This window comes from Vombatus ursinus, unplaced genomic scaffold (assembly GCF_900497805.2).
Source record: "Vombatus ursinus unplaced genomic scaffold, bare-nosed wombat genome assembly UNPS02014786.1, whole genome shotgun sequence".
In the NCBI taxonomy this organism is placed as follows: domain Eukaryota; kingdom Metazoa; phylum Chordata; class Mammalia; order Diprotodontia; family Vombatidae; genus Vombatus; species Vombatus ursinus.
Window position 1 is genome coordinate 33016609 of NW_020954564.1, and position 12968 is coordinate 33029576.

General features: G+C 47.9%; 1 protein-coding gene across 1 annotated transcript; it reads right to left on the reverse strand.

Annotated features, from left to right (window-relative positions):
- Nucleotides 1–4311: 4311 nt before the first annotated feature.
- On the reverse strand, nt 4312–11912 carry LOC114046825 (GTP-binding protein REM 1-like). The gene is made up of 5 exons (XM_027867358.1): nt 11811–11912; nt 10119–10446; nt 6837–6919; nt 6155–6359; nt 4312–5280 (listed from the first exon to the last, which is right to left on the reverse strand). The coding sequence occupies exons 2-5, from the start codon at nt 10444–10446 to the stop codon at nt 5006–5008; spliced, it is 891 nt and encodes a 296-aa protein (XP_027723159.1). The 5' UTR covers nt 11811–11912; the 3' UTR covers nt 4312–5005.
- Nucleotides 11913–12968: the final 1056 nt, after the last annotated feature.

A 12968-nucleotide genomic window follows, 5' to 3' on the forward strand; every position in this document is an offset into this window, starting at 1 on the left:
TCAGAGCCCTAACCCAGAGGGAGAGACTAATGGGTGGAATTGCAAACACTCGGACAGGCTCATGAGGTAAGAGATTTTACAGCTGTGTGGCCTTTTTAGCACCTTGAATCTCAGGGTGTAAGTGGCCAGGTTCTGTCCCTTGCAAGGAAGGAACCCTAGAGAAATAGGAACTGCTATCACTGGGGATGGGTGATAGGGAGGGAAGGATGGGCGAATGCCGGCATAGCTCTTTGGCTGAACCCTGAAGGGAAGAATCACGTCTGGAGAAAGAGAGCTCAATTTTCAGCAAGGTCAGATGGGAAATCTCTTCTGGGTAAAGGCACTTAGGGAGAAAACCAGGGGATCTTAGCATTGGTTGGAATTATATAATAATAATAATGATAATAATAGTTATTATTATTAAAACAATAGTTCACATTTTTCTAGTCCTTTAAGGTTTACAAAGTCCTTTACACCACTACTCCTTGAGGTTGATATTGTAAGGATCATGCTATCCATTTTATGGTTGAGGAAACTTAGCCTCAGTCCATTTTATGGATGAGGAAACTTAGCCACAGCCTTGTCAAATGACTAGTCACAAAGTTAGTAAGCATTAGAACCAGGACTCTTCTACTACTACTAACACATACTTACAGAGCATGTATAGTAGGGACATCACTGCTTATATATCTTGGTGAGGACAAGGACCATCTTTTGCCTCCTTTTATAACCCCAGCTCTTAGCACAGTGCCTGGCACATAGTAGGCACTTAATAAATGTTTCACTGACTGACTTTACTGCAGGAATTGTCATGTCCCCTTGGTGGGGGATGGGAAGGTTGGTGGGTATGCCCTAGTTCCCTGTTCACTCTGCCCTCTCTGGGGGGTTGAAGCCTCAATGTCCCCCCTCCCCTCCAGTACTTTTCAAAGCATAGAAGTCACCTCCCTGTGCTGAAGCTAAGATCACAGAGTGTTAGAACTGGAAGGGACCTTAGATTGTAGATTGTCAGGGCATTGAACACGAAGTACAAGGCGCTTTTGAGGTTATATAGTTGTTCAGTAGTGTCCAACTCTTTGTGACCCCATTGGGGGTTTTCTTGGAAAAGATACTGCAGTTTGCCATTTCCTTCTCCAGCTCATTTTACAGATGAGGAAATTGAGGCAAACAGGGTTAAGTGACTTGTCCAGTGTCACACAGATCATTAAGTGTCTTAGGCTAGATTTGAACTCAGGTTTTCCTGATTCCAGGCCTGGTGCTCAATCCCATAATTTTGAAGATGAGGAAACTGGGTTATGGAGAGGGGAAGATCCTTGCCTAAAGACACAGTGAGTCTCTAGTAGAGCTGGGATTAGAGAGGGTTAAACAAAAGATCTCTAAGCCATTGTATACCTTGTACACTCTTAATTCCCTTTCCTTCATAATTCTCTAGTGAAGTTTAGTTTCAGAAGAAAGTGTCTCAGATGGATTTTAAGGGAAGGATTCTTGGCCTCACATATGACAAATGAGCTGAGGGGTTCTGGAGTTTCCAGAAACTAGGCAGGGGCTGGTGGCAGTGACGACAGAAGGGCAATTCCCCTGGCTTATCTGGGATTTGGGCATTTAAAAGAACCCAGAAATTCTCTCTCTGAGGGGTCAGGGCTCAGAAGGAAGTGCTGGCCCCCAGCTTCCTGGAGCAAGGTTCAGCTGGTACTTCTCACTTTCACATCTCACCCTAGGACCAGGTGGGCTGCGGCAGGCAGTGGTCCCTTCAAAAGCTGCCTGCCCAGCCTTCCCTTTATGGAGATATGAGAAATACATTGCTCAGCTTCAAAAACTCCTTTGCTTTCAACTCTTTTCAGTCGTCAGTGGGTTGGCCCATCATTCCTTCCTTCATCTCAGGCAGGGTCTGCTGGGCTTATTATCTGGGTTACATTTTTCTGGGTTTGATATCATTCTTTCCATTCTCCCCGCTGCTGCTGGCTGTCTCCTGCCAACTTTCCACAATTACAGCTGGGATCCACCCATCTGGCTGAAGGCTCAGTCAGGCTCCTGGCCCTATTAACTCAGGCTGCTTGGATGGGCCAGCCAGGGGCCGGGGAGGAGGAGGGGCAGGGAAGGTGGACAATCATTCTCTGTTCTAAAGGTCCTTCCAGCTCTTCTGTCCTGTGGGCAATGTCCTAAAGTCCCTTCTGGCTCTTACATTCTATAATATTTTGTGCTCTAATGCTCTTCCACATCTGACACTGTGTAATGAGGTCCCTTCTGTGTTCTAAGAACCCTTCTTTCACTAACATTCTATGCTCTAAGAACCCTTCTTTCACTGACATTCTATGCTCTAAGGCCCCTTCTTTCACTGACGTTCTATGTTCTAAGGACCCTTCTTTCACTGACATTCTATGCTCTAAGGCCCCTTCTTTCACTGACATTCTATGTTCTAAGGTCCCTTTTATGAGTCACATTCTATATCCTAAGTTCCCTTCCAAGTAATAATAATAATAATAATAATAATAATGATAGCCAGCATTTTTATGAGGCGTTAAGGTTTTCAAAGCATTTTTACATATGTTTGTTCATTTAATCCTCACAACTCTAGGAAGTAAGTGCTATTATTCACATTTTACAGAACAGAGTCACACAGCTAGTATCTGAGATAGTGTTTGAACTCAGGTCTTCCTGTATTTCACACTCTATTCACTGTGCAAGCTAGGTGATAGTGTGAGTGTGTGTGTGTGTGTGTGTGTGTGTGTGTGTGTGTGTGTGTAGGGCGGAACCTGTGATCTCGAGGCCACATGTGGCTCTCTAAGTCCTCAAGTGTGGCCCTTTGACTGAATCCAAACTTCACAGAAAAATCTTGGATTCAGTCAAAAGGCCTAGAGGGTCACATGTGGCCTTGAGACTATAGGTTCCTACCCCCACCTCCCTGCCTATCACTAGTTTTCTAAGGTTCCTTCCAGCTGATATCTTAAGTTCTAAAAATTCTTCTCTCATTAACAGTCTATGTTCTAAGAATCCTTGTATCACTAATATTCTAAGGTCCCCTTTAACTGGTATCTTGTGTTCTAAGAACTCTTATTAACAATCTATGTTCTAAACTTCCTTCTATCATTAATGTTGTGTGTTCTGAGCTATATTCTAGCACACATACTATGTTCTAAGGACCCTTTTGTTATTGACATTCTATAGTCTGTTTTCTTCAAGGTGACATCTTCTGTTCTAAGGACCCTTCTGTCATAAACATTCTATGTTCTAAGATACTTATCAAGTTTTCTGCTGTATATGTGTGAGGAGGGGATGAGTGAGAAGGATGGATAACCATCCAAGGAGTCTGAATGCCTGATGCAGCTGCCAGGATCCTTGTGCCATTTCAGGAAAGGTACTTAGGTTGAAGATGTCTAGGATGGGTTTAGATGGGATGTGTGTATGCGTGTGTGTGTGTGTGTGTGTGTGTTGTGTGTGTGTGTGTATGTATGTGTAAATATGGAGGATTGAGGAATCTTGCCCTATGGATAGGATTACAGCCAGTACACAAACAATATCACAAACCCTACTCCTACCCCAACGAGAGACAGATAATTCATTGGGGCCTCTCAACTTCCTTCTAACTGGAAACTCCTGACCTGACCTGAGCAAGCCAGCTGGATCTTGGCCCAGAGCCCAGTCCTTTCTTCCCCTCCCCAACCCCCACCAGCCAGATGTTGGGTTGTCTCCAATATTCCCCACATCTGGGGCTGTCAGGGAGGGGAACCCTAGAAACTTCCTTTAGGGTTGGAGATAGGCAGCATAATATAACGGAAAAAGCAGGGTTCTAGGAGTTGGGTGTTCTAGACTGCTACAAACCTGCTGTGTGACCCTGGGCACATCTTTCCCTTTCCTAAGTTTCAGTTTTCTTCTCTGTGAAATGAGGGGGTAGGGTAATTTCAACTCAAATATCCTACTTTCTAAGGCCCTTTCTTGTTCTAACAATCTATACTCTGAGGTCTCTTCCAGCTGCAACATGCTCTTGAATTTTTCTGACCTGAAAAATGGGTTACTGAAATGAAACTGTACCCAGCATCAGTCAGGACTCGTTGAGGACAGGAGCTGGCATATGACATTTTCTTCATCTCCTCTAGCCTGAGCCGGATGCACAGATATAATTCTACATATTCTTTTTGCCCAAATAGATGAATTTGAGTATCCTGGGCCAACCAGAGGTATAGTTTGGGAAGCACTGCTGATGGAACCAGGCTTAGGAAGGAGAGAAGTGAGGCCTTAACTTGTCTCTCTCTCTCTCTCTCTCTCTCTCTCTCTCAAATCCTGGCCTGACTTAGAGAAGGAAAAATGGGACTCTGAGTAGACACAGCAACTGATGGATGGGACACCTCTCAGGTCTGGTTTATTGCAGGAGCTTCTGGGGCCATAGTTGGCTGGATAGCTTGGTGGTGAGACAGGTAGTACAAAAAGGTATAGATGGTGGCATTATCTCCTCCAAGTCTGCCCATCCTATCTCCAGCTAGGGAGTTTCTCCCCCTCAAAAAAGATGGTTTCATTGGCCCTATTTATCACCACCTGAGCTGTCTACCCAGCAGCCTTCTCCCTCAGCTTGCTGCCCACTGCTATCCATGGGGGGCTTAGGGCTGGCACTTGGATCTCTTGCCCAACATTGGCACTCTCCCTCCAGATACACATCACAGCAGGGGTGCCAGGATTCTGTTCTCTGGGATTACCCAGACTACATAGGTCTCCCCGTTTGTGGGTGTGAAGGAGGAGGTGCCTGGTAGGATTGAACAGTACTTCTAGGTCCATCCCCCTGGACATGGGCTGCCCCCCTCCAATCTGCCTCTTCCTCTGCAGGCCTGGGAATCCCTCTCCTCCCAATTTGGAGTCATTATGGCTGGAAACATCAACGATACCTGGAGGATAAACTATTTGGTTCAGTGCAGCAGGGAGGTGACTATATGGGGGGTGGGGGTGGCAGCTGCGGGAGCCTCTGGGGCTGGTCCCAGGCTAGATGGTCCTTCCCCTCTCCTTTTTATGTTCTTGGAGCCCAGTGAGGTAGAGCCTCGTGTCAAAGCACAGACAAGTCATGGCAGGATTTGGATCGGGCCTTCAGTGCTAGCTTCCTGTTGTTTCGTGTGGCCAGCCGGGCCAGGAACCGTCGGGCCCTCTGGCTGAGGCTCTTAGGGCGAGGCTCTGGAAGACGGGGGCCATTTGCCTTCTGGCCCAGCTGCCGCAGGCGGATCTGGCGCACAATGCCCTCGAAGAGCTCTGCTACGTTGTGCTGCAGGGCTGCTGAAGTCTCAATGAACTTGCAGTCGAATACCATAGCACAAGCCCGACCCTCTAGAGGGGAAGGAAGGGGACCGAAGAGAGGAGGTGGGGAAGAGAGGAGGCAAGGAGAGGGAGAAGAAAGGACAGAATGGGAAAAGGCAGAAAAGGAGAAGGGAAGAGGAAAAGGGATGGGAAAGGGTGGCAAAGGAGAGAAGAGAAACAAGGGGAGAAGTGGAAAGAGGAGAAGAAACAGAATAACATAAAGGAAAAAGGAGAAAAGACGGATGAGTATGGGGAAGAGCAAAAAGAGAAAGTAGGCAGGGTCCAGAAAAGAAGGGGAAAGGAGGAAGCAGAGAGAAAAGCGGGAGAAGAAGAAAGAAGTAGTTACAGAGAGGAACAGAGAAAGTAGGGATGGAGAGAGAATCCCATGAAGGTAAAGAAAGAAGGAAAGAAGGGCAGGGAGGGAGGGGAAAATAGTAGGTAGATCCATAATCAGCAATTTTGGTGCCAGGGCAAATTTCACAAAAAATGCCCAGAGGGCAAGCAGAAGAAAAAGTGCCCCCAGATATGCTTTTAAAGACAAATTCAGTTAGGGGTGTGAGGTGGAGAGAAACTTGGACACCAGGGCCCGTGGAGGAGAACACTATAAGGCTGATGCTTGGGGAGCTACCTGAGGGAAGAAAGGCAGGTGGACTTTACTTGGGGTACAGTCACCTGGGAGGAGGGTGCCTGACATCCCACAGATTTTTTTTTGTCATAGACAAATCCCCAACTGCCCCACCTTAGCTATGGCTCTGACAGTGGCATAGTTTCACTTTAGCTTAGCTCCAGCCAGGGCCAGGGGCCCAGGGTCATTGTACTTCCAGGGTGGTAGCAGGAGAAAGGATGGAAGGGGAAATAATAGCAGAGCAGGACAGACCAGGTAGATTGAGGCCCTTGCCCTCACCTTCCACAGAGACCTCTCGACAGCGCACCAGGTCTGCCTTATTCCCCACCAGGATGATAGGAATATTGTCTGCTTGGCGGGCCCTTCGGAGCTCAATGCGCAACTCAGAAGCACTCTCAAAGCTGCTTCGGTCTGTGATGGAGTACACAATCGCATAGGCACTGCCCACTTGTAGGCAGTAATCACGGTGCCAGCTCTTCTCATCCTGCAGGGGAAGAGAGTGAAGCCATCTTCTCAGAGGCCTTCCAAGCCTCCCAGGTGAAGGAGGAGGATGCTCATTCTCTTGGGCAAGAAGGAGGGGTTGGACATTCTTAAGGGGTTTATGGTGCATTGGGAAAAACCTCAGCTCAGGACTAAAGAGATCTGGGTTCTGATTCTGGGTCTGCCATAGACTCACTGTATGACCTTGGGCAAGTCACTTCCATTCTCTTGGCCTCGGTTTTTGCCCTTGTTAAAGGAGGGGATTAAGCCAAATGGTCTTTAAGGTTCGTTCAAGCTCAGACATTCTATGTTCTAAGGTCCAGGAAATGTTAAATGATTCTATGGCAGCTCCATTTTGGGTATCCAGACACCTGGGGACCTCTCTGTCTGCTCTGCTGAAACTCGGGGCTCCCAGGCTTCTAGGATTCCCAGGAGGCTTCCCATCAGGCTGCCCAGGCCTTCCATGTCCCCTGCTCCATACCCGCTTCTCTGACTCCCAGTTGTCCATAACCAGCAGCGTCATGTCCTCTCCATCCACAGACAGGGTCCTCTCATACATGTCCTCTGGAATAGAGGGGACAGGCTGGGCTTAGTGGGGTCTGGCGGTACAGTGATGCTGACCTCAGAGGAAGAGATGGAAGCTCTTGGCTTCCATGGCAGAGACTGAATAATTAAAAGAAGACTTTTTTTTTTATTACTTTTTACAAAGTGATATTTAATTCAAAGATATAATTAGAACAATATACAAGTATTTCCCCAAATACCTCAAGGCATACTCTCTCCTATACTACCTTAGTCTCTTCAGGAGTAGTCTCATAATTTAACTCAATTTCTACATAGCATTGATTCCTCCAAGTTCATGTTCAGATGCCCTGTAATAGCCGGATGAGTCCTCATTTCAGCTTCTCTTGGCCTATGTCCATGAGGTCACCCCCAGAGTAAAAGAAGACATTTTCTATGCACTTTCCCATTGGTCACCTCTTTTAGAATTTTTAAAGCTGGAAGATACCTTGGAAAACATCTAGTTCAACCCTTTCAATTTATAGATGGGGAAACTGAGGTACAGAGAAGGAAAAAGACTTGTTCAAGGTCATACTTTAAGTCTATAGCAGAGTTAAGATTCAAAACTGGGTCTTCTACCTCCCAATTCAAGGTTCTTTCCCTTTGAGAGAGGGTAAGGGCTAGAAAATTCAGTCCTACCTGAGCTTCTCTCGTTATTGACTCCCAATGGACTCCCAGTTCCTAGATTTATGCTCCTGATCACTTGTAGGGTACAAGTGTGCTAGTCATGAAGCTGCCTGGGGCACTAGCGTCCCCAGTCTGGACTACAGGTTCCTTAGCCCTCTCTGCTGATTTTACAACTTGCTAGCCTTCCTTCAGAGAAAAGCACCTGAATGCCTGGGTTTAGATGCTGGCTTAGCTGCTAATGGGCTGTGGGATGTGGAGGTCCCTAAACATTATTTCAATGTCCACATGTATGGAATGGATCAGGGACCATGCTCTTACAACTCCACTTCTCACAAGTGAACTTATTGTAAGTACCAGAATCAGAGCATTAGACTAGTGGTCATCTAGTTCAAACCCCCCATTTTACAGTTAGGAAAACTGAGGCAGAGAGAAGAGAAATGACTTGCTCAAGATCACATATCTAGTATGTCACGGCCAGGTATTGAAACATCTTTTTTTGGGAGGGGAGACTGGGTCTCCCTACCTTGCCCCCTTGCCCAGGCTGGATGTGCATTGGCCACTCAAGGGTCCGATCCCCCTCCTGATTGGCATGGGAGCTCTGATCTGCTCTGTTTCCAACCTGGACTGATTTGCCCCTCCTTAGGCAGCCTGGTGGCTCCTTCCCAGGCAGCTCACCACACTGGGGTTGCTTAGTTTAGATGCTTAATTGGCTCAGCCCACTTATAGCCTGAGCTCAGGGGTTCCACCAGCCTCAGCTTCCCTAGCAGCAGGGATTAAAAGTGTGTGCCAACTTGCCTGGCACCAAGTTCCGTCCTTCTCCCATTACATTATGCTGTCCCACTTAATAAAATGTTGGTTCAATTGGACTGAAGGGGGAATGTGAAGGGGCACCTACTTTGTTTGCTCCTTGCTGGGCTAAGACAAAGCTGCTCGCTAGCCTAGAGACAGTAGAATTGTGGAGGACACCTGGGTGGCTCCCTTTTATTAATATTAATTAATTATATCACTTATTATCATATGTAAGCTTATTAATCCCCCACCTATTCCATGGACACCTGGGTGGCACAGCGGATAGAGTGCCAGGCCTGGAGTCAGGAAAACTCATCTTTCTGAGTTCAAATCTGGCCTCACACACTTAATTGCTGTATGACTCTGGGCAAGTTACTTAACCCTGTTTGACTCAGTTTCCTCATCTGTAAAAATAAGCTGGAGAAGGAAATGGCAAACCACTCTAATATCTCTGCCAAGAAAATGAGGTCATGAAGAGTCAGACACAACCGGAAATGACTGAACAACAATAAAATTACATGTGAATGTATCAATCCAATTATTACATAAGGGCATTTGATAATGTCTCTCCTGTGCTATTCCTCTGGATAAGTCAATGTGATATGATCTAGATAATAGTATAGTTAAGTGGGTTCAGAACTGTATCCAAAGACTAGACCATGTCTACCTAGAGGAAGTTCTCCAGTGTAATACCCCAGGAATCTGTCCTTGGCCTTATGCTGAACAGCTTACTAATGACTTGAAGGAAAGCACAGACAACATGCCTTTCAAATTTGCAGATAGCATATAGCTAGGAAGTATAGCTAACAAGTGGGACAATAGTCAGGCTCCCAAAGGATCTCAACAGGCTGGAATGGTGGGCTAACTCTAATAAGATTAAATTGAATAGGGGGAAATGGAGCCTACAAGTAGGTTCAGAAAATCAACTGCCCAAATCTAGTTTGGGAGAGGTATGATTAGATAATAGTTTGTGTGAAAAAGATCCAGAGGTTTTAGAGAACTGTATGCTTGTTAAGAATTAATAGCATGGCATGGCCTAGCAGCCCAAACCAGCTGAGTGACTTTAGACTACGTTAAGAGAGATTAGGCTACATTAAGAGAGAATGAAAGGTGAAGTTTCTTCTGTTCTGTATTCTAGTCAGACCAGTCCTGGGCTATTATGTTCAAGTCTGAATGCCACATTTTAGGAAGAACATTGATAAGCCAGTGTGTCCAGAGGAGGATGGCTAAGATGGTGAGGGAATTGGAGGCCACACAGTTGAAGGAACTGGAGATATTTTACCCGGAGAAGAGGAGGCTTGTGGAGAAATGATCACTGTCTTCCATATTTGAAATATGGAAGAGAGATTGGTCTTGTTCTGTAGAACAGTAAGAGCAGAACTAGAAACTGGCAGATTTTAGCTTAGGGGAAGGAAAGACTTCCCAACATTCAGAGCTGTCTCAAAGTAAAATGACTGGTCCCTGGGGGTGGGAGCAGTGAGCTCCCAAGCACTGGAGCTCCTCAAGTCTGAGACTGGATGACAAATTGATCAGGGACAGTCAGGGAAGTTACGGAGGGAATTACTATTCTGATCTGAGCTGGACTAGAGACTCTGCAATTCACCAATTCCAACTGGTGATTTTGGGATGAGCACGTATCGCATACCTACTTTTTTGTATACAAATGCAAGGTGTTTGTTCCAGAAGTCTTTGTGCAAGTTTTAAACTATTAAAACTTAAAACTTTCACTAATAGTGTACCCTCTCCCCCCACGAGAGGTTTCATTCTATTCTCTTGAGGGTCTTACCTCCCTGATGTTCCTGTAGGTCTCGATCCTGTATACCAGCAAAAAGGTTTGCCAGGCTGGTCTTTCCCACCCTGGGGTCTCCAAGTAGCACTACACGGTAGAGAGAGTCACTAGAATCACTGGAGTCAGAGGACCAGTTGTCCAGGGCAGGCGAGGGAGGCCGAGGGGGGGGATTGAGAGAGGATGACTGGCAGAGCTGGGGGTGATTCGATCTCCTGGGGGGCTTTGGCGCCAAAAGGCCTGAGCTAGGCTTTGGCGATAGGGACAGTGGGGTGCTGGATCGTCTTCTCAGGACCGTCTGGGGATCCTGCTGGGTGTTCAGCGTCATCTTGAAGAGAATAGGCGACATGTTTCCTGTGAATGAAAGGCTGGGCAAAGAGGTCACTGGTTCTCCTTTTTGGTCCATTTTGTTCTAATGGGGGCAGGGGTGACCTGGCATTGGGTTAAGGGTTTCTTCTAGTCACAGGCCCAGAGAACACATACATCCATCACTGACATTTCTTAACTGCACAGTAACAGCACATAGAGGCCAAGAACTACATCCAGTGCCTCATGTGCACACATTCACACAAAGAGTTAATCCTACGCTAAAGCTGATGTGCAAAGTACACCCAAGTAGTCACAGAGGACATACACATATGTAATTCTGCATACATGGAGATATACACATTTACAATTATTTTCATATACCCAGAACCACAACCTGTGGGTACCTCACACAAGGTTTGTGGAAGCAAGAGCACAGATCCAAGTCATCACACAAACAGCCCTCTCACATGTTCTCCCTTCTGTTTTGTTCAAATATAAACAAAAGAAGGAGAAAGACCCTTGACCCTTGGTCCAGCTTTGGAGTGTGAGGTTGGTAGTGGTTCTAAGATCTTTGCTGCCCTGGGGTGGGGGTGATGGGTGGTTTGGAGTTGTGAGGGGCAATTTTTCAGAAGCCAAACTGTGGGGCAGAGGTCCTAATTCATTGAGCCTCTTGGAGGTTAAGGAAGGGGCCTCAGATCTGGCTGGAGCCTGGGCCCAAGTTCTCAATCTCTGTGGAAGAAAAGGAAAGCGGGTAGGGAAGCAAGGGTGGCAGGGAGGAGGGGTCGGCTAGCGGGCAGGTAACAGGAGATGGGAAGTGTCATGGGAACAGCGTCCCCAACCCGCCGCCTGTGTAAAATATTCAGGAGCAGCTGGCTAAGCTTCAGGGTGACCCATGGGGCAGCCTCCAGCTGTTGTAGAGGGGAGGGAGTTGGTCTTCAGTCAACTCCAATGCGGGGAGTCAGGGAGATGTTCCCCAGGGGGCTTGTCTGTGCCAGCCTAAGATGGGACAGGGCCAGGTGTCCCTAGCACTACCAGCTCCACTCTCTGAGAAACTCAGGGCACCCAGCGACCTTTTCTATCTGAGGGCTTGAGGATCCATCCCACTTCCAAACCCCAACTCTAAGGACTCCCCCACCCCCAAGCTTTAGAGGCTCTGTGAACCTCTCCTGACTCTGAAGGAATTGGGATTCCCCCATCCCCAGGAGCTCCAAGATCCCACCTCCGCTCCATCTCTCTGAGCCCTGCTCTGCCCCAGGCCGGGAGCCTCCAACTATGTGTATGTTGGGCAGGGGTGGGGGTGCCCAGGCCAACTCTGACTAAACTTTCCCCAACTTCTCCCCAGCGCCCACCCTATCCCCGCCCTGCGCCAGCTGGCGCCCGTACCCCGGCGCTGGGGGGCTGGGGCTCCGCTCCGCCTCTGGGGCACCCCCCGAGCTGCTGCCACCGCGGGTATCGTCGAATCCCTGGTCGGCCGTTCTTTCCTGCCTGCGGTGAGCCGCCCAGAAGCCCCACGGTCCCAGCCCGAGGTGGGGAGGAGCCGCCACCGCTGGAGCCCTCCCCTGGCCCCGCCCAGAGCTCTGGCCCCAGCCAGAAGACCTCAGCCTTGCTTCCGTCCCAGTCAAGCCCTGGCCAAGGGTCCTACTCTGCCACCCAGCCCACTTAGCACTTCTTAACTCTAAAGTCAACATCAAAATTGTAGAGAGAACAGATCTGTATCTGTTCCTCCTGTCGGCTTTTTCCTAGGACGTCCAGCCTTGGCCCTGGTGCTTTCATCCTCTTTTCCTCCTTACCAGGAAAGGCAGAAATCTGTCTTTGATGACTCAGTGGGTCTTGTAAAACTCTGGGTCCAGCTCCCCCCCCCCCAACTCCTAGACCCGGAATTTGCGTGTTTGGAGGGAGCTGAAGAAAATTGGCACACTCTGTCTTGAGAGAACACCAAGGGACATGGAACTCCAGTGCCCCCTCGGTGTTGGCCCATCTCAGCAGAAGCAGCTGATGAGGCTAAGGGGTCTCTAGGCATGAAGACATCACCCAGCTGCTCAATACCCATTCCAGAGGCCAGATATACCTTGCATAAGACGTCAAGGTCTAACATATCCCCTACTCACCCAACTGACCCTTCTCTTTGCCTTTATGGGTCCACGAGTAGATGAAACTGTCTGTCTCCCTTTTCGATGATAGTGGGTGAGGCCTGGACCTGGGAAGGTACATAAAGGGTGGGGATCCTCTGCTGAAGCACAAGGATGTTGGGAGCAGATACTTATGTCCTCCTCTCCCATTACACCAATGGTCCCCACCTCTCCTCCTCAGGAGGGAGAAGGAATTTTTTATGGGTCCTATCTGCCCCCCTTTCTCCAAGTGTGCAGAGACGGAGTGACAGAAGGAAAGGACATCTACAATAGTTCAACATTAAACACCACCCTGCTCCTCCATTTTGAAGAATTGATTTGAGGGTATAATTTATATACCTCTACTGAGGGTGATTTGTACTGCCCCAAGCACAAATATTGTTAGCTCTGGCTCAGCTTAGATGTCATTCAG

What these genes read in the sequence shown, in the direction of transcription:
- LOC114046825 (XM_027867358.1), bottom strand. Translation starts at nt 10,446, where the DNA reads ATGACGCTGAACACCCAGCAGGATCCCCAGACGGTCCTGAGAAGACGA. An exon ending in ACTGGGAGTCAGAGAAGCGG is followed by an intron (nt 6,360 to 6,836) that starts GTATGGAGCAGG and finishes CTTCCCCTGCAG; the next exon opens with GATGAGAAGAGCTGGCACCG. An exon ending in TCGAGAGGTCTCTGTGGAAG is followed by an intron (nt 5,281 to 6,154) that starts GTGAGGGCAAGG and finishes CTTCCCCTCTAG; the next exon opens with AGGGTCGGGCTTGTGCTATG.